The 21,121-nt window shown below is 41.8% G+C and overlaps 1 protein-coding gene across 1 annotated transcript in view; it reads left to right on the top strand.

Moving 5' to 3' along the window:
* Nucleotides 1-4,604: 4,604 nt before the first annotated feature.
* The window catches only part of asb2a.1 (ankyrin repeat and SOCS box containing 2a, tandem duplicate 1), a 28,844-nt gene continuing 12,327 nt past the window's right edge, over nt 4,605-21,121 (top strand). Inside the window, exons 1-5 of the mRNA XM_052017033.1 lie at nt 4,605-4,859; nt 6,381-6,479; nt 8,120-8,286; nt 19,957-20,112; nt 20,804-21,049. Coding sequence (XP_051872993.1) covers nt 4,609-4,859; nt 6,381-6,479; nt 8,120-8,286; nt 19,957-20,112; nt 20,804-21,049 — 919 coding nt within the window. The 5' untranslated portion in view covers nt 4,605-4,608. The remainder of the gene's footprint in view (nt 4,860-6,380; nt 6,480-8,119; nt 8,287-19,956; nt 20,113-20,803; nt 21,050-21,121) is intronic.

Raw genomic sequence — 21,121 nt, 5'->3', positions numbered from 1 at the left:
TTAGGTCCCCTCTCGGTCTCCTCCACTGCAAGAAAACAAATCCAACCTATCCAGTCCCTCCTCATAACTGAAATGTTCCATTCCACACAACATCCTGTGCGCCTCTACAGTGCTTTCACATACTTTATATAGTTTGGCGATCAAAATTGTACACAGTACTCCACCTGTGGCTAAAACAACGTTTTATAAAATTGTACCATATCTTCCCTGTGTTTATGTTCTGTGCTGCAACTAATGAAGGCATGTATCCCATATGCCTTCTTAACCACCTTATCTATCTGTGCTATCATCTTCGGGGATCTTTGGACTTGTAAACCATGGTCTCTCTGTTTCCCAATATTCCCTAGCATTCTATCATTTATCATGTGTATCCTAGCCTTATTAGCTCTCACAAAGCATATCACCTCACACTTATCAGAATTAAATTCTTTCTGCCATTGCTTTCCTCAACTCATCAAGATTATCCTCCTCACTATCAACAACACCACCAATGTTTGTGTCACATATGAACTTGCTAATAATACCTCCTTTATTCATGTCCAAATCGTTAATGGATATAACAAACCATAAGGATCCCAGCACCAATCCCTGTGGTACACCAGTCGTCACAGGCTTCCAATCACAAAAAACAACCTTCCACTATCACCCTCTGCCTCCTTTTACTAAGCCCATTTTGGATCCATTTGCCAACTTGCCCAGGATCTCATCAGCTCTGACCTTGTGAACCAGTCTCCCACATGGGCCCTTGTCGAAGAAGATACTGCAATCTATGTAGACTACACAAACACACTGCCCTCGTCGACAGATTTTGTTACCTCTTCAAAAAAAATCACTTAAATTCATCAGGTAGGATCTCCCCCTAACAAAGCCATGCTGACCGTTTTTGATTATTCCCTGCCTATTCAAATGTAGATTAATCCTGTCTCCCAATAATTTCCCTTCTACTGATCTTAGACCCACAGGCCCATTATTACCTGGCTTATCCCTGTTGGTCTTCTTCAGTAAAGAAACTATACTTGTACTCAATTCATCTGGCACCTCACCTGCCGCTAGCAAAGATTTAATAATCTCTGTCAAGGCCCTAGCAATCTCCTCCCTTGCCTCCTATAACAGCCTGGGATATAGTTCATCAGGCACCTGGGATTTATCCATCTATAAGTCCATTAAGAAATAAAATGCCTCCTTTTAATGGCAACAAGGATTTCACTGTCCCCTCTCTGAACTTTCCAATTACAATGCCCTTCTCCTAAGTGAATGCTGGTCGCCCCTTTGGTTTCTCATGGACCCTACATTTCCTCTGGTTACTCTCTTGCCATTTGGGAAAATGCTTTAGGACTCCCTTAATGTTCTCCACCAGTGATATTTTGCACCCCCTTTTTCCCCTCCTAATTTCTTTTTTAAGTATCCTTACATTTTCTATACACCTGCTGGCCTCCCCCATTTTGAGTTCTTTATACCTGCCACATATGTCTTTTTTGCCTTTATCCAACCATCGATATCCCTTTTGAATGACTTCCACGTGTCAGATGTAGATTTACTTACAAGTAGCTGTTCCCAGTCTACTTTTAGCATGCTCTGTCTTATAATATTGAAATCAGCTTTTCCCCAATTCAGATCTTAATTTCCCTTTCCATAACTACCTTGAAACTTAGGGAATTATGGTCACTATCTCCAAAATGCTCTCCCACTTAATCAGCTCCATTTCCTAAGACTGGTTCAGTAGGACTGTTAATGGACTGACTCAAAAAGCTCTCTTGAATGCACTTTAAAAAAATCCACCTTTGATGACTGTTCACACTAAAGTAATCCCAGTTAACATTGGGTAAATTGAAATACCCTGCTGCTATAACCCAATTATTCTTGCTCCTCTCTTTGATGTGCCTATATATCTGCTCCTTTATCTGCCACTGATTGCGAGGAGGCCTGTAGTATACTCCCAGCAAAGTGATTGCCTCCTTTTTGTTTCTTAGCATTATTCATAAGGTTTCATTTGCAGAACCTTCTAGCAAAGGTAGGAATGGTCAAGGACAGCTTGAACTTTACTGTCCTTGACTGATCTTTACACTGAGTCACTAGAGAAGGAGAACATACAGGGATGTTGGCATACTGTTGTGAATAATGATTTAAATTGTTGCTCTATTACTTTGAATCTGAATAGATGCTACCATAAGTATGTGCTGTGGGCAGATAAAAGCAAGCAACATTTACTGTGAGGATTCTCATTAACAACAACCACTTGCATTGACACAATGCTTTTAAGGTAGTAAATTGTCACAAAGTGGTTCTAAGTGATATTATCAAACTGATAACACCACTATCAAAAAGCCAAACTGCTTAAAGATATACTAAAGGCAAGCAACAGCTTGGTCCAAGAGGCAGGTTTTAAGAAACCTTTTAAAGAAGGAGGGAAAAGTAGAGAGGCAGATATGTTTAGTGGGAAATTTCCAAACCTTAGGAATTTGGCAGCTGAGCGCATGCTTGCCAACAGGGGAATGATTAAAGTTGGGGATATTTAAGAGACCAGAACTGTAAGAGTGCAGATACATCATTGGGCTGTAGAGCTTGAGTAAGTACAGTGAAAGGAGGGGGCAAGACCATGGAAGGATCGGAAAATAAGGGCAATAATTTTAAAACTGATGTGTTGTTTAACTGGTGACCATGTAGCTCAGCAAGTGCAGGAGTGATGTGTGAATGGGAGTTGGTACAAGGATAGAACATGGGCAGCAGAGTTTTGGATGACTTCCAATTCAGAGAGTGTGGAATGTAGGAGGTTGGCCGGTTCATAAAGAGAATGGCCCAGTCTGGAGAGAACAAAGGTCTCTATGAGGGTTTCAGCAACAGGTGAACTGAAGGAAGGGTGAAGGTAATCTATGTTATCAAAGTGCAAATAGATGGTGCTAGTGATTCATGTGATGCAAAGCTAATCGTGTGGTCAAATATGACATGTAGGTTGCAGTTTAAGTCACCCTCAGCCAAGGAGAGAGACAGAGTTGGTAGCAATGGAATGGAAATTGTGACAGGGACCAAAGATAATGACTTCAATCTTCCCAATAATGCGTTGGAGCAAATTTCTCCTTGTGCTAGATATTTGACTAGCAGTATGACAGTTAAAGTTATGCTTCAGTGGTTCTGCCTCCTGATACTCTTTTTTCCTATGTCTAGGTAGTTTGTGTGGTTATGAAGGAGTTGTGAGTATTTGAGCCCTGGTTTTGACTATCCAACTGGCGAAACTGTAATGATCCCATTTGCTTTGCAGAGCTGAAGGAGGCGGTAAGTGTGGCCTAGGAAGACTCACACCTCAAACTCTTACTGTCAGCAACAGTGTGATTGGTAACATTGGTGTGTCCGATTCCGAAGGCTCTGATGGAAGGTTATCTGCATTCAGTGTTTCTCTTGCCACAGATGCCTCCTGACCTTGCTGAGTGTTACCAGCATTTTCTGTTCTTAGTTCAGAAGGCCCTGGGTTCAGGTCCCACTCCAGAGGCTTGTCTAGATTTGTTATTGAGGGAACACTGCACCACCAGAATGATCATCTTTTGGACCAGATGTTATTCTGCCATAAAGGATCCCAAGACATCATTCTGACTAAGAGCAGTTTCCTGACGTTTTTCTTTAGCTCTCAGTCAACATCACTAAAAATAAACAACAGTTCCTTATTACATCACTGCTTGTGTGGCCTTGTGTGTAAATTGGCTGCAGCATTTTCTGAAATAAAACTGCAACTAAATTGCAGGATAAACTTCAAAAAACTGCAGCTAAGTTGTGGATAAGGCAGACAAAATTGTGGAAAAGTGATAATTTAGTATTTAAAGTAATTTGCAAAAATCAGCAAACATTTTGTTTCTGTTGGGCATTTTAAACTATAGGTCCTACACTTTTAAAAAAAACATTTGTATCTTGCTCTTAAAACCTGTGTTACAACAAGTTTTTTTTTCAATGCACATTACTTCAATCCAGGGACCTGACGGGTTTGCGCCATTTTCTGTAAACAGAGGTGATGTGGACTCTGGGTTTGGGAGGTCCAGGAAGCGGCCAGGAGGGACACCAAGCGACAACGAGTTGGACGATCAGATCCATTGCAGCAGAGGCCTGAGGTTGCGGAATCCGCAGAATGCAATTTAGAGAGGGCCATAGCGGCTACACTTCAAAAGTACTTGATTGCTTGTATGAAGAGCTCTGTGACACAGCCCTAAACACAGCATTAGAAAGCACCACAAAATGGCACTCTCTGCATCCCCAGCCCCCTTCGCTTCTCATGAGTTTCTGGCTGCCTATCAGCACAATGTCCGTGAAGATGTCACAGTGTTGGAGCAGCAGTGGCAAAACATTATAACGTGTTTACATTCTCCAATCGGTTGCGCCTGGCTAATGTAACAAGTCTCAGATGCTGCAGCTCAGTACATGGTAAAAGCTCGCCCAAAGTAATCACATGTGTACACCAGACAAATTAGATCACGTTTACTTCTCTAGAACCTCCCAGATTTTCTTTTAAACAGAACTGCACATAAATGGCAAGGAATGCAACAATTTAAAAAAAACTTGGCAAGCGCTGGTGTCTTAACAAACTTTGGGCATTTCTTCATCCACAGCCCCTGACGCCGCGGGAGAATGGCGACACGGGTCACTACCACCCGCGATTCGGGGCGCACCTTTGGCCAAGAGGAGTACAGTTTGTACAGCAGCCTGAGTGAGGATGAGCTCATTCAGATGGCGGTCGAGCAAAGCCTCACTGTGTCGCCTTCTTCCTCCGGTCAGCCTCCTAGTTCGACAGTGCAGACCCACCCCAGAGCCCGAGCCCAGGCTCAGGTGAATCGTCCAGCGGTTCAGACTTCTGGAGCCCAGCCATGTCCCAAGAACAGGTGAGTTTGAACTGACAGGGTCAGGGACCCACTAGAACACCAACACACACACACACACACACACATACACACACACACAGTTTACAGACTGTGCACCCCAGAGAGAGAGAGAGAGGGGGGGGGGGCGCTCAGCGCTCGCCTGCCTCAAGCTGAAACCCCAGGGAGCAAATCAGAAGGGAAATGCAGAGGGAACCAAAAGACATATGATCGAGCAAATGTGCGCATCTATGTGTGTGCGTGGGAGAGAGAGATGTATTTCCAGTATAAGTACCGTCTTTGCAGACAATCTTAGTCATCAGCAGGAAGGGCATTGACAGCAAGCGAACATTTTATAAACTCTTCTGGTCTAATCCAATCTCCCCATCCCATTTATTAATCGTGCTTTCTATTGACTATGTGCAATTTATCATGTATTTATTATCACCTGCGTTGTGAAAAGGATGCAGGTTGATAAACTAAACCCAACGTAGGGTCAGGCGGCATCTGTGGTGGGAAATGGTAAGTCGGCGTGTCGGGTCGAGACCCCTCATCTGGTCCAGAAACGTCCACTGTCCATTTCCCCCCACGGATGACCCGCTGAGATCCCCCAGCAGTTTATTTGCTGCTCCAGATTGCAGCATCCGCTCCCTGTCTTGACCATTCTATAGGCAAGGCAAGTGGTATTGGTAAGATGGTGCTGGTGGTCAGCGGTGGGGAGGCGAATTTACTGGACTCGATTCAAGCCAGTTTGAGGGAGGGGGTCGAGCTATCAGCCCCGGGAGCCGACCTGTTTTCAGCCTCCTCTCGTGTCCTTCCAGCATTTCAGTTGTCATTTTAGACCAGCATTTTAATCCACTCCACGTTTTGCTACTGGAGGGCCCAGCACTTTTCCTGAGATAATCCTGCGCATCATCAAAGGGACTCCTCTCCGTCCTGGAAGCAGGTCGTTAAACCGCCTTCCCGCTCGCCCCTCCCTGACTACAACACGCATTACTCTTGAATTCCCCCTGCACTTTCTGGCTCCCTCCAAAGATTTTGATTTATCCTCATTTGTCACTGTCACCCTGCTTTGCCCCGAAAGCTGAGACCTGCTGTGCATTTTCACTCCGCTCTATTTTTGCTTTACATGTTCAACATCTTTTTTTCTTATTGTTGTTCTGCCTTTTACTTGTTGGGTTTGGGATCACGGATTTGTTTCACTAAACTAATAAGGGACACCATAGGTGGACTGCAAATAGCTTAAAGATGCCACCATAAATCAAATTCACTTGGCAGTGACAGAGATCATTTGTAGGTTGCCTGCTCCTGCCCCAAGCGTTGTTCCGCTCCGTAATGTCCACCTTCCATTTGACACAGCTTACAATCTATTGTCTTATATGGTCAAACAGTCCCTTAGCGTCTCGAAGCCAAAAATAAACACGTGCGAGCGCAGATTGGAGCCTAGCCGCTCACATTGACTCAAAAAGACTGCGGGGGCAACAAGATGAATGGCTTCTCTTATTCCCAATACTTTTCGCTTTTTCATTCCCGACCCTCTCTCAGGTCGCCTCTGACCAGCGCTGCTCCCACAGCGAACCCTCCGAGAACAGCTTACTACAGGAGATACGACGGCAGACTCTTCCCTGTCTCCAAGCCGGCAGCGTAAGTGTGTCTTTGTTCCCAGCCGGGGGAGGTTGAAGGGACAAAATCAACTCTCCCCATCCCTTTTGCTTTGCAGAAGGAAGGAACAAGGACAACAACATAAACTAAAACTAAACAGCTAGTGTTTTCGCGTTGTGAACATGGATGATCATATATTTGCCTCCTTGATTAAGATATATATGGCAATACAGCACATCGTCTTATAATGGGTATCATCTTTACTTCGCGCGTTGACTTTGGCCGAATTAAGTTGCCAAACCGCCTAATGTTAACCTTTATCCCGACCTTCCTATTAAATGAGGGCCAACGGGAAACAATGGAACAGGAGGATGGTGCTTCACAGTTCACTCATCCAGAGAGCCTGAGGGTGAAACTAAAATGTTGCGATTGAAGCTAAAAACGGCTGCAAAAAGAAAACAGATTTTGTTTTTCAGCAAACGTTTGAATTTCCCGTGGTTTGTTGAGTGAGATACCCTCATTCTCACTGCACTTGCTGTAACTGCTTTCCCGGGAAAACTGAGGAGGGAGTGGTGGGGAGAGGGCGCCCCTCAGCCAATCAGAAGACACCGTTAGGTGTTTCTACAATTCAGTTTAGGAGATAAATCGGGCTCCAGGAAAAGTTACCCAAGGCAGAGGTTATTCATTTCCACATGGTGCCTTTTCCCAAAAGTAATTATTTAGCTACTAGTTCAATAAACTGACATTCTGTGCACATTTCTAGATGCAGTGTGATCTCAGAGTCAAACTCATACAGCAGGGAAACTGACCCTTTGGTCCATGCTGACCAAGATGCCCGTCAAAGCTAGTCCCATTTGCCAGAATTTGGACCATAACCTTCTAACTCTTTCCTATCTATGTATCTGTCCAACTGTTGTTTAAAAGTTGTTACTGTATCTGCCTCAACCACTTCCTCTGGCAGCTCATTCCAAATACGTACAACCCTTTGTATAAAAAAGTTGCCCCTCAAGTTCCTATTAAACATTTCCCTTCTCACCTTAAAACTATGCCCTCTGGTTCTTGATTCCCCAACTCTTGGAAAAAGACCGAGTGCATTCACCCTATCTTTGCCCCTCATGATTTGATACACCTCTATAAGATACACCTTTATTCCTATGTTCCAAGGAATAAAGTTCTGGCCTGTCCAACCTCTCCCTATAACTCAGCCCCTCATGTCCTGGCAACATCTTTATAAATCTTTTCTGCATTCTTTCCAGTTTAATAACATCTTAACTATGGCAGGGCGACCAAAACTGAACACAATACTCTAAGTGCGGCCTCACCAGCATCCTGTACAACCACACCATGACCTCCCAACTATTATACTCAATGTCCTGACTGATGAAGAACAGCTTTCCAAAAGCCTTCTTCAGCACTCTGTCTACTTGTGACTCCACCTTCAGGGAACCACGTACTTAAACTCCAAGGTCCCTCTGTTCTACAATGCTCTTCAGGGTCTGACTGTGAAAGTCCTACCTTGATTTGACTTTCCAAAATGCAACAACTTGCGCTTATCTGAATTAAACTCCATTTGCCATTTTTCGGTCCACTTACTCAGTTGATCAAGATTACCCTGTAATTTTTGATAACCTTCTTCACTGTCCACTATACCACCTATTTAATCAGGTCTGTTTTTATTCTAGGGAGCCTGACCCTGTCACCATTGCGATAAGTAATGGTGATGAAGAAGCCTTGAAAAAAATGATACAAATGGGGAAGAAACTTTCTGTGCCAAATCCAGATGGTTGGATCCCTCTGCACGAAGCTGTCTTTTACAACAAGCCAGGCTGTGTGAAATTGCTACTGTCAGGTCAGTAAATGACTGGGTGACTGTAGGAATGACTGGACTGCAGTTTAAACTGCATGGCACACACCTCGACTGCAAAGGAATCTTTTAAGGGAATTAAAAAGGTGTATGGTTTGGGGAAATTACCTGGATCTGTGCAATAGCACTGATTAGTGTATTTGTCATAACTTGAGTGCATCGATTCTTCTGTAACCTTGTACTGTGCATGTTGCTTTCTCAGTATATCTTTAGACATGCAATCACATCACTTTGAGTTTATTACTGGTAGTTTTGTTACTTGTCACTGGTACAGGAAGCTCCCTTAGTAACTCATTTAATGATAAGCTTTCATCTAATGAAAAGGCTTAATTTCACTAGAGTTAGGTTTATACTCAGTGGAGTTTAGAAGATTGAGAGGGGACCTACAAAATGCTAACAGGGCTGGACAGATTAGATGCAGGAAGGATTTTCCTGGCAGCCAGTGGATCCAGGATCTGAGGTCACAGTCTATGGATAATGGGTGAGCATTTAAGTCAGAGATGAGGAGAAAAGTCTTCTCCCAGAAAGGGTGAACCTATGGAATTCTCTACCACAGAGAGCAGTTGAAGCCAAATCATTAAGTATAATCAAGAAGGAGTTGGATATTGGTCTTAGAGCCAGAGGGATCAAGGGATATGGGGAGAAAGCTGGAACAGGGTACAGAATTTGGACGATCAGCCGTTATTGTATTGAATAACGGAGTAGGCTCAAAGGGTTAAATGGTCTCCTCCTGCTCTTTTTTCTAACATTTCAAATTGTTGTAACATTATGTGTAACACCTTGTGAGTTTTGCTTCTTGAGTTAACTTTCCCTTCCCGTTGTTCCTACTGTTGAAAATTGCAGGATAGCCTCCAATGGATAGCCAAGATAATTCATCAAGTATTTCGCTACTTCATGGGTGTTTGGTAGGTTAGAAAGTCCTGGGTTCGAACCCTGGTTCAGCTGATGACAGTCAGGACTACAATTGGCTTCAGTGCAGTTAGCCCAGGGAAGCAAAAAAACTATGACTAATAACCATCAGATGATCTCTGCTGGGAATGTGTGTTGAGTGACTCTGTATCAGGCACAGTTAGGAAGGTTCTCAGTGAAGAAGCATCTTTTAGAATCATGGGATCCAGCAACACAGCAGGAGGCCAATTGGCTTGTGATGCCTTTGCTGGTCCCAACAGCTTTTCCTCAATTAGTCCTATGGAAGAGATGGCAGAGGGGCAGTTTTGAAATATACCTTTAAAAGTAGGCAAAAGAGAGGCAGTACATGTTAGGCAGAGCAACACACAGAAAATGCTGGAGGAACTCAGCAGGTCAGGCAGCAACGATGGAGGGAAATGAACAGTCAACATTTCGGGCTGAGACACTTCATCAGGACTGGAAAGAAAGAGGGCAGAAGCCAGAATAAAAGGGTAGGGGGAGGAGAAGGAGCACGAGCTGGTGGGTGACAAGCGAATCCAGGTGAGAGGGGGAAGGTAGGTATGTGGGAGAAGGGGGGAAAGTGGGAATGATGTGAGAAGCTGGGAGGTGATGGGTGGAAGAGGCAAAGGGCTGAAGATGGAATCTGATAGTAGAGGATAGTGGACCATGGAATAAAGGGAAGGAGGTGGGGAACCAGAGGGAGGAAGGTGTGGGTGATGGGCAGGTCATGAGGGCAGAGGGAGGGGAAAGAAGGGTTATAGGGGCCAGAAGAATAAGGGAAAACAAAGGTGGGGGGGTGGTAGAGGTAGTAGAGGAAGTTAGAGAAATCGATGTTGATGCCGTCAGGTTGCAGACTACCGAGGAGGAATACAAGGTGTTATTTGTCTAATCTGTTTCTAGCCTCAACCTGGCATTTTGTGTCTGTTGCTCCAAATTTCCAGCATCTGCAGTCTCTCTTGTGTCTACATTTTAGGCAGCAGTGTATTCAGTTAAATAGGTCATAACAGAATTCTGGACAATGGTTTAAGTGACAAAGGCATTGCCCTGTACTGAGGGTCTTTCTGGGCCATTTCAAAGGGAAGTTTTGTCTTGTCTTTACCGGACCTGATTTGTATGTGATTCCAGACCATCACATTACTGGTGATCTGGAGTCACATATAGGTCAGGACAGGACAGGTTTCCTTTCCTAAAGGACCTCAGTGAATCAAATGGACTGGTACAATAATCTGACAATTTTCTGGTCATTATCACTGATGCTAGCTTTGTATTTCAATTTGATTTGATTAGCTGATTAATTCCCCAGCTACCATCATGGCAGTTGAACTCATGACTCCAGGCCTCTGGATACCAGTCGAAACATAATGACTATACATGATGTACAGTTGTTGACAGCATACAAAAAGTGACAAATGCCCTTTGTGTACCTCATACAGCTTCTAACCCATTTGCGGATGTGGGTTGGAGGTTGGAGAAAATTATTCCAGTCACAGGTTCATAAACAGTACAGTAAAGGAGGCCACCTGATCCATCACATCAGTACTGACTCTTTCCAAGTACAATCCACCAGTTTGACTTTCCCAAAATTTCTACACCTTCTTCCAAAGCTTTTCTCTTGTTACCTGAACTAAACCAGTGTTGCTTTACTTATTATTAAACTCTTTTATTTTGTGTCAGCTTAGCTCAGTGCTTGCACTGTAACCTCTGAATCAGAAGGATGTGTTTTCAAACCTCACTTCAGGACATGAGTACATAATTTGGCCTGGCGGATTTAAGGGCTTGCCATATTTCTGTACTATTTGATAAGATAGATGGATGTAGAAGATCAAATGGCATTTTTGTTTTAAGAAGAACAGGAAACTTTATCAATGTTCCGGGTAATGTTTATTCCCAGTCAGACCTCATAAGTAGACTAGCCTGTCATTCATTTCATTGGTGTACTTTTTATGAAACTTGGCCACAGCATTTTCCTGTAAAATTGTTTTTCATCAGAGATCATGTATTGACATTGGACAATGGAGATTTAGGGTGGGAGGACTTTAACGTGAACCTGAGGCACAAGACAGAGAGGGTAATGTTCTAGAATGTTCTAGAAAATCATTCAGTTCAAAGGCATCTCACCATCAACTTTTCAAAGGCAGTTTGGAATGGAAATAAATACTGACCTTGCCAGGGATGCCCAGAACCCAATAAAAAATAATCCTGTCTAACTTTCATCATAGATCTTTAGATATTAAGATCAAGGGATATGGAATTAGTGCAAGGAAGTGGTGTTGAGTCTTTTTTTCCTCTATTCTTTCTCTTACTGTCAGTTATAAATTTTCTTAGTCTTTTGTTGTTTCTCTTTGTTAGTGTCTGATGTGTATGGGTACAATAAGCACAAAATGGTCAGGGTACAATAATCACACAATGGTCAGGTTACCAGACCAGTGACCTGAAAAAAACAATCCAGAAGTCATAATCTTATTGCATGGTGGAGCAGGTGCTGCTTCCGGTTTTTTTTTATTGGAATTGGTCCATTATTGTCACTTGTACCGAGGTACATAGTTCTTATTCTGTGTTTTTCCAAATGTGTCTTTCTTTGCTATACTGTTACTTTTCCTTTGCATGGGACTAATGGAATATACAGCCCAGGGATTGGTTACTGAGCCCATCCAATCTTTATCAGTGTTTATGCTCAGCTCCAGCCTCCTCCCATCCTTCCTCATTGAACTTTTTCAATATAACACCCTACTTCCTATACTTATATTTTTTATAGCTTCCCTCAAATGCATGAGACATGTGCCCTGCCACTGGACTCCTCATGGATTCCAATTGGGCAGTGCAGACTTCCCCAGATTTCCCAACTTTCGGGCTTGGAATTCTGCCTGCTGAATCTGTGGCAGATTAACCTGGTGCAAGTACCACAGCTCCCTTCAAATGAATGGGGAAAAATTGATGGCTGACGTTTTCTTTTATTTTGAAGGTCAACAGTGTTTTTGAATGTTTATGAATGTGAAAGACATTCACACACAATCTCAGAGACAGCTTTGCCAGCTGGTTAGCCTGTGGGTAGGGCCTCAGTGTCTGACAAAGCTATTCTGAGAATGCAGTCAGCTACTTGTACTGAAACAGGCTGTGTACTATGTTGGGCTGCATTGATTAGCTGGGAATGAGGCTCCTGGGGAAGACCGTGCCTGGGACCACAATGGAAGAAATAGGATATGCAAAGGCAGGTGATAGGATATTGTTCTGCTCCTGCCAACAGCACTAACATTTCATGGAACGCAGCTGATCCAATCCTTTGACTGGGCATACCATCTTTATAAGTTGGTGAGTGGACACTGCTCTCATTTGCTGGTCAGTAGAAGCAGACCCTACCTCAAGCAATGTTGGGCAGGGGAATATGGGGGGGGGGGGGGGGGAGGGGTGCAGGCAGGCAAAGAAATCGTTGACGTATCGGGTTGACACCTAACCTGAAAAATCGACAATTCCTTTCCTCCCACAGATGATGCTGGACACCGAGTTCCTCCAGCAGAATGTTCATTGCTCCAGATCCCAGCATCTGCAGTCTCATGTCTACTTTCAGCAATAAAAAACTAACCCTGTTGCTTTTTTTTCTTCTTCCTTTTTCTTTCCTCCGAGAGTGAAAGACATGTTCAGCCTGACCTGCTGGCTTCTTGTCCTCCTGGTTTCTTGTCCTCCTGCTCTGCATTTCACAACTCCCATGTTCTTTAGTCTATGTTCTTTTGTCCATCTTCTCACCCTCTAACTGCTCCCATTCACTCACTGACCAGATAACCTTGCTTACATGGTTACCCCAGGTTTACCCTTCCAGAGACACACACCCACCCTCCCTGCAGCATTACAAGCTTCTTTTTTCTCCTTTTCAGGGTCTCCAACCTGAAACGTTGACTGTTTGTCTTCCCGCAGATGTAGCCTGACCTGCTGAGTATTTCCAGCATTTTCTGTTTTTATTTTAGATTTCCAGCATCTGCCGTTTTTTTTCCAATTTTCACATATCCTGCAGGTTTAGTTGAGCCTGTTTCACTAACTTTACACATACATTATTTCACATAGTCTGAGTAGAAGTGTTCACATTTTTCTTCATAACCTGATATTTTTTAGCATGGGATTCCAAGTGTCTAACCATATTCTTCCATCATACGGTTATAATTTGGTTTCCTCTTAATTTCTTTTTTTTTGATTATTCAGAACAATTAGGAATTAATATCTGACCATCCTTTTAGATTGATCTAAACCAGCTAAAGCAAGGGAAATTCCAGCATTAAAAGCAGGCACAGAGTCAATTACTAGGATCCATTGCATTTATAACATAGCTTCCTTCAGTCCAGTTTTAATATTGGATTCAGTATTATTATCCTCACCTGGATTGTACACTTCACCACCCCCCAACTGGATCTTTATGGTACTATGGATCTAGCTCTGATTCTGCATGGGTTGCACAGGCTTACATCAAACTGGCAATTGCATCTTGACTAAATTCTCTAATACTGACACCAATTTGTGGTGTACGTCATGGTGCAATACTACTTGACTGTATTTGTTGGTCCCTGGAAACATCTGGGGCAGACAGCCTTAGTTTCTTGTTTTTTTTTTCCAAAATCTAGTTTACAGACATGATCTTCTTAGGGGAAGGTTTGGTATAAACTTTCAGCTCTACTTTGTACATGACCGCACTCCCATTGCTACACTCCTTGGTGTGATAAATACTAATGCTGGCACCATTGTCATGTTGATGGTTATAGTCAAAGATCATACACCTACACACTTCCCCTTTGATTTACCTGCAGTTCACCATAGAACTGTGCAATTTTGAGTTAAAATTAACTGTTGCTCCATTGTTACACTTGGGCTTACTCCCCCATACATCCCTTCATACGCTTTCCACCATTGAAGCCAACAAAACAGGGTATGGCCAGCAACTTGAGATTGATTTGGGCTCCTTGCATTTTCTAGTATCTCCTTAAAGATCTCTTATCTGACGATATCCAGAAGATTAAGTCACATGGGATCAATGGTGAGTTGGTAAGTTGGATAAAAGATTGGCTTGGTCATAGAAGTCAGGGTAGTGGTGGAGGAGTGTCCTTTGACTGGAGATCTGTAACCAGTGGCTTTCTGCAAGGACCTCTTGTTTGTGATGTACATAAATGATCTGGATCAAAATGTAGGTGGTCTGATTAGTAAGTCTGCGGACAACACGGGAATTGGTGGAGTTGTAGACCGTGAGGAAGGTTGACAAAGGATACAGCAGGATATAGGACCAGCTGGAAATTTGGGTGGAGAAATGGCAGATGGAGTTTAATCCAGACAAGTGTGAGGTGATGCATTTTGGGAGGTCAAATACAAGAGGAAAATATACAGTAAATGGGAGCACCCTTAGGAGCACTGATGTACAGAGGGACCTTTGGGTACAAGTCCATAGCTCACTGAAAGTGGCAACACAAGCATGTAGGGTGGTAAAGGCAGCATACAGCATGCTTGCCTTCACTGGTCGGGGTTTTGAGTGTAGAATTCAGGAAGTCATGTTGCAGCTGCATGAAACTTTAGACAGGCCACATTTGGATTGTGCGCGGTTCTGTACAGGATTGTGTACAGGAAGGACAGGGAGGCTTTGGTGAGGGTGGAGAGGAGGATCACAAGAATGTGGCCTGGATTAGAGATCATGAGCTATAAGGAAAGTTTGGACAAACCTGGATTGTTTTCTCCAGAGTGTCGGAAGCTGAGGGGCAACCTGGTAGAAGTATGTAAAATTATGAAAGGCTTAGATGGTGTGGATAGAGTCTTCTTCCCAGGATGGAATTGTCAAATACTAGAAAGCATAGGTTTAAGGTGAGAGGGGGAAAGTTTAAATGAAATTTGTGAGGCTTTTTTTTTGCACAGAGAATGGTAGGTGCTTGGATTGCATTGTCAGGGGAGGTGGTAGAAGCAGTTACAATAGCAACGTTTAACAGGCATTTAGTCAGACACATAAACAGACAGGGAATGGAGGGATATAGACCATGTGCAAGCAAATAGAATTAATTAGGTTGGCATCATGGCTTGCACAGACAATGGTGGGCCGACAGGCCTGTTCCTGTGCTGTACTGTTCTATATTTCAATTGATGACCTACTTCATTCTGAATGAACCAAACACTTAGCTGACTAGTACTCTTATATTTTATTCATAACCCTCTGCCTCATGTTTACCCTCAGTTGCAGCCCATACTGCACTCAAATACTTGGTTTTACATTCACCTGTAAAGGATTGGAGGGATCACAGGGGTGACAGTAACTCAGCTGTTATAGGAAGGATAACCAGTGTTCATCCAATTCTATGAACAAGCAGTTACTAAATGAACCTTAAGAGCAAAATCCTGCTTCATAGCCCGCATATTTCAGTCATTTCTGTTTACCTTGATCTTCACCTGTGGGCAAAGAAGGCCGATAAGGATTGTTACTTCTGACCGTGTACCCCCTATATCTTATGCTCAATAGGCTTCCTATTATTGATATATGGAGTTTTGTTTAGTTCTGTTCTCCATACCATATAGTCAGGGCTGGTGGGGTCTCTGCATTCCTGCACACAGTCCACTGTATCTGCATAAGTATCCCCAGTGACAGAATATTCAGTGGTGCCCTGTTAGCGACCTCTTCTGTTGTCCCATGGGAGAGGGAGAATCCACTCACCATATACATTACCATAGCCTGCAAGCTTCTTAACCTGTTAATAGGTTGAGGAGGCTTCATTTGGGTAATATGGAACCATTTGAACATCTTACATAGTTTGTCTGTGTACACTAAGGGGCTTGCTTTATCAATAGCACTATACTGTACTTTATAAAGGGTTTCAAAGACTCCCACCATCACATAATTTTGTATCACCAACAGGCTCCCCTCTCCTCACTCCTGGGCTATACACGTAACATATTGTACTAATTGTATTGGGTATACCATTCTGATGTTGAAGGCAGCTCCCATACTTGCTTTCTTTCATGTTTCCCAGGAGTTACTGAAGAAGTTGTCCTTTGTGATTTCATTTACTTGCTATTGTTCACAGTGGGCCCATAGAAGTGTGGGGGTTTTTGCCATGTATCCTCTCTAGACTTAGGGAGAAGTACCTCATCTGACTTGCACAACTTCAATGTATCCCTTCCACAAGTTCCGATGTATTGCCTCTTTGCCCATTTCAAAATCCCAAACCTATGCATTGTTGTAGTGACAACTTTGTTAAAGTTTAGTTTTGTTTTTCCAATTAAAACTTCATTCTGTCAAACACAGTAAACTTCCAAATCACACTTCCTTTTTGATTTTGATCTTTTCCTTTGAATTCTAGTCAGTTTATCTTTATTGTAATTTGTTTTGGAAAACAGCATACAACCTGAATGGGTTACGTCCAAGCCCCTGACAGGTAAAGTCTTAAATTCAAATTGTCATTATACTTTGTCATTTGATGTCTACAGACAATTCTTAAATTCTTAAAACTACTGGATCTGTTGCTCTGCCTCTTGTGATTTCAAAAAGTAATTGCCACCTATTTTATGAAAAGTCTATTGAAATTGTGCTCTCTGCTTAAGATCTCAAGGAATAAATTTGATACTGTTGGAAATATCCATTATTTTTAATTATTAAAACCTCATTCAACTTTTCCCTTGAATCAAAAATTTGTTAGACTACAGAATTACTTCTTATTTCCCAAAATCCCAATTTAAATTATTCAATAGTTGGAACATTTAAAAATCCTGCTTAGATATGTCTTATGTCAGCCGGAGACATTCACATAATTTAGATTAATCCCAATTCCACATGGCTCTTGTGCAATTCTGGCCTTTGGAATTTCTTCTAAGTTTAATTCAATTCAGTTTTATTTATCGATAAGCATGATATGAAAGAAATTAAAGAGCGAAATGGAGACAGGGCACACTTGCTTGCAAACAAACCCACTAAGACCAAGCAACTGTAAAAATACTAAATAACACCAGAACATTGTCACATTAACAAAACCTGAAGAATAAAAAGGGTGAAGCTTAACAGAGCTTGTAGACCCTGTGACTTTGTGCAAGGTTTTTTTAAAGGTGATTGTGCCTTTAGAATGTAGAATAATTTTTTTGGTATAAAATCAATAGAATTTTTTCTCTTATTTCATTCTTTCATTTTTTTTCCCTTCTCAGTTTATCATTCCTTCTTTCTTGACAAAACCTCTTTGGGTGTGAAGAGGAGTTAAGTGGAAATGCTAAAAGTCTTTGTCTTACATCAACTGAATTAAACCACTTTAATATAAAATAATTAATACAAAATCACACTTATATTGGTTTTGCCTGAATCAAACAAAACCACCTTCTTAACTGCAGCCAAATTATAGCAAAATATTTTTAAAAGGTTGATTGATTTAAAACTAATGCAACTTAGAATTTAGGCTTCAAGGCCACACCTTATCTCCAAACTCTTAATTCTTCAAAACTGTCAAGAAGTTCTTTGTTAAAAGAAAACATTCCAATATCTGCAATTAAAATGTTAATCTCTACCCTTAGGTTGAAACATTTTCTAAAACTGCACGTACATACAACCTTTTAACAAACTAAGACAAAGAAAAACATATCCTTTCATACAGTTTAGAAACATTGATCCTTGTAAAGGGTTAGGAACTCAAAAGTTTGCCAACTTTTAAGGAACATTCTGAGATCACAAGCCCACAAAATATTCATATAATTTAAATCAGTTCAAAATCAAAACAGGAAGGAGAAAGAGTGCGAGGGTGCAGATCCCTTTTTCCATTCATTCATGGGATATGGGAGTCACCAGCAAGGTCACCTTTAATGCTCATCCCAAATTGAGTAGCTTGCTGGGCCATTTCAGAGGACAGACAACCACATTATTGAAGGTCTGGAGTCACATATAGGCAAGTTTGGATAAGGACACAAGATTTCCTTCCCTCAAGAACATTAGTGAACCAGACAGTTTGCAGTTACCATTACTGATAACAGTTTCATATTCCAGATTCATTTAATTAATTGAATGTAAATTTCCTGGTTGCCATGGTGGGATTTGAATTTGTGTGTCTAGATTTTAGCCAGGATTATTAATCCAGTAACATAATCATTATCTTACTGTTCCCCTTTTGCCAATTTACCCCTGCGTCCCTTGTAACCATGTCCTCTGATGTTGGGAGAGAGCTTTAAAAGTGAACAGCAGTACAAGCATTGTGACCTTCTCACTCTGGCATTATGGAAATATTCTAGTACTGTGTTATAGATATATAATAGATAATGGACATTCAGCATCAGAGCCACACACACAAAGTAGATACGTAGCAACAATCTGTTGGTTTGAAAGCACAGAGAGGGACCAGTGAGAGAGGATCTCACAGAACTCCCATTGGAGAGAGAAGGAAAACTTCTTCAAAGTCAGCATACCTTGAAGAGACTTCGCAGTGGATCAGTACAATGGAGACTGCAGGTGCTGATTTCAGCATCTGCAATTCCGTGTCTCCACTAGGTGTACTCATATTGATTTGGGCTTACTGTATATGTGCATTTATGTCTGAAATGAGAGTGCAAGTCTGATACTATCATGTTTTGAAGTTGATTGTAGTTAAAAAGGTTAGTATACTTTCTACACTTAAATTCATATTTTAAAAAAGGCTGTGGGGTAATTCTTTAATGGACCTTGAGCTGCATCAAAAATAAGATGATGGGAAAAATATTAATTTCTGAACTGTTGGAAAATAGTTATAAATATGATGGGATTTTCATAAATTTGCAGGCTACCCTAACTAGAACATTCACCAGGGTTAAAAAATAATCACTGTGCCAAATAGTTAGGATGTTTCAAATTAATATTCTTAGCACTCTAAGAAGGCTGCCAAATGTTTTTAAATAAAGCAGAGAATAATTGAAGCATCTATTTGGTGGAGGAAACGTGCTGTACAATCCTCAGGAGATTGTGGGAGAACATTTCCATGGAAATGCTATTACCAACTAAAAATTATAATGTGAGCAGATGTTTGCTATTTTTGTCTCTTTGTTTATTTAAGAATATTGTGTGATAATTGTAGAAGTTATTTAAAATTGGCCCTCTCTTCAAGATCTATGAGCAGAGAAGTCCAAATTCTCATGCAATAGCCGTCCGCTTTTAAGTAAACATGACATGAAAACATGAAGCAATTAAAAATGTAGCGGGGAAAAAAAAGTCACACTGGATAGAAATCTGGAATAATTGTAAATCACTGGAAGTCCTAGCCACATATCGGCCTGTGATAGATGTTTTTTCTTGCGAAATCAAGGAATTAGAGGACACCACCAAAATCAGTAAAATGGGTTAAAATCAGTAACGTAGTCTAATTAAATGATGGGACAACGGAAGGAGCAGAAAGATTTACTTCTATGACCAGAGGTTCAGGTATAATGCATCAGAACTGATCAGGCTGAAGAGGATGATAAGATTCAGCCGAGGCAGAAAGGGAACAGCACGTTCAGATAGAGACCAGCAGTTCATTGGTTTGATAGCCAAACAGATTGTAAAGCAGATTGTTGAGCCAGGAGTCAGGGGTTAGCAATACGGACCTTTGGGAAGACAGACTAGTGATTCATGCATTTCTCTAAGAATGGCAGGGAAGACATCGGAAATGGGGCGATGGGGGAAGGAACGAATTATGGAAAAGAGGTAAGTTTTATCCTGATTGAACATTCAGTCACAGAAAGACTAAGTTAAAAGTGAGGAACTGTTTGTAAAATTTGAGTTGAAACGTTAATAACATTTACTTTAAACAGCTTATCCTGGAACTGTGGATTGTCGGACACTGGCAGAGGAAACTGCCTTGTATTTAGCAACAGCCAGAGGATACCTGGAGTGTATGCTTTGTCTTCTGGAAGCAGGAGCAGAATGTGACATCACTAATAAGACCAAAGAAACTGCACTCTACAAAGGTAAACAGCACTGTTGAAGTAGTTCTGCTTCAGTTAAGTTATTTGTGTGCCACTACAAAACATTCCTCAGAGAAATTGCAGCTAATTAACTGGTAGGTGCTCAAAAATTATGTGGGTTATGTCAAGCGTGCATACTACATTATTGTGCACTGACAGATTGTGGACTTCCACCGACAGTACCTACTGTCCCTGTGACCTCTACCACTTAGAAGGACAACTGCCACTGGAATCCCTTCATAAGCAAGTGGCCTTTTATACATTTAAATAAGTAGTGACTCCTTAACAATTAACCATTCACGGGTCTCCCTCAAGGTCACACACTATCCTGACTTGGAAACATATGGCCATTCCTTCACTGGGTCCAAATAATAGAACTCGCCACCCTATGGCATTACAAGGGTCCTTTATCAAAATGACTGCAAGAAGGCACTCAGCACCACTCCCCAGTTATGGCTGGGCAAAAAACGCAGGCTGACCAGAGAATACCATAAACCAGCCATCAACAAAAAGTTCATAATTTTCCATTTTAAATGACCGCATTGCAGTGTACAAGTTTACAATATGTACCATTCAAGCAGGATTTTTATATGGAAACTAAACAACTATAAAATTTGCTCTGGGACCACTAAAACAATATTCCCAATTTTCTCACCACATGTTAATTTAACTTTGAAGTTTCTTTTTTTAACAGCCTGTGAAAATAAAAATGCGGAAGTTGTGAAGCTTCTAGTAAAATTCAATGCTGACGTTAATCACCGCTGCAACCGTGGATGGACTGCTCTTCACGAGGCCGTTGTACGAAATGATCTGGACATCATTGAAGCTCTTATCACTGCTGGTGCCAAGATTGAGGCAACAAATGCTTATGGCGTCACTCCATTATTTGTTGCAGCTCAGAGTGGACAAATGGAAGCTGTGCGTTTTCTCATCAAGTGTGGTAAGTGCAGCTATCTCACAATGCTGGTCGTTGGGAAGGTGATGGAGGGCCATTGGATTATGAGGTCTTCTG

This window comes from Pristis pectinata, chromosome 1 (genome assembly GCF_009764475.1).
Source record: "Pristis pectinata isolate sPriPec2 chromosome 1, sPriPec2.1.pri, whole genome shotgun sequence".
NCBI lineage: Eukaryota > Metazoa > Chordata > Chondrichthyes > Rhinopristiformes > Pristidae > Pristis > Pristis pectinata.
This window is presented reverse-complemented; position numbering and strand designations above follow the sequence as displayed.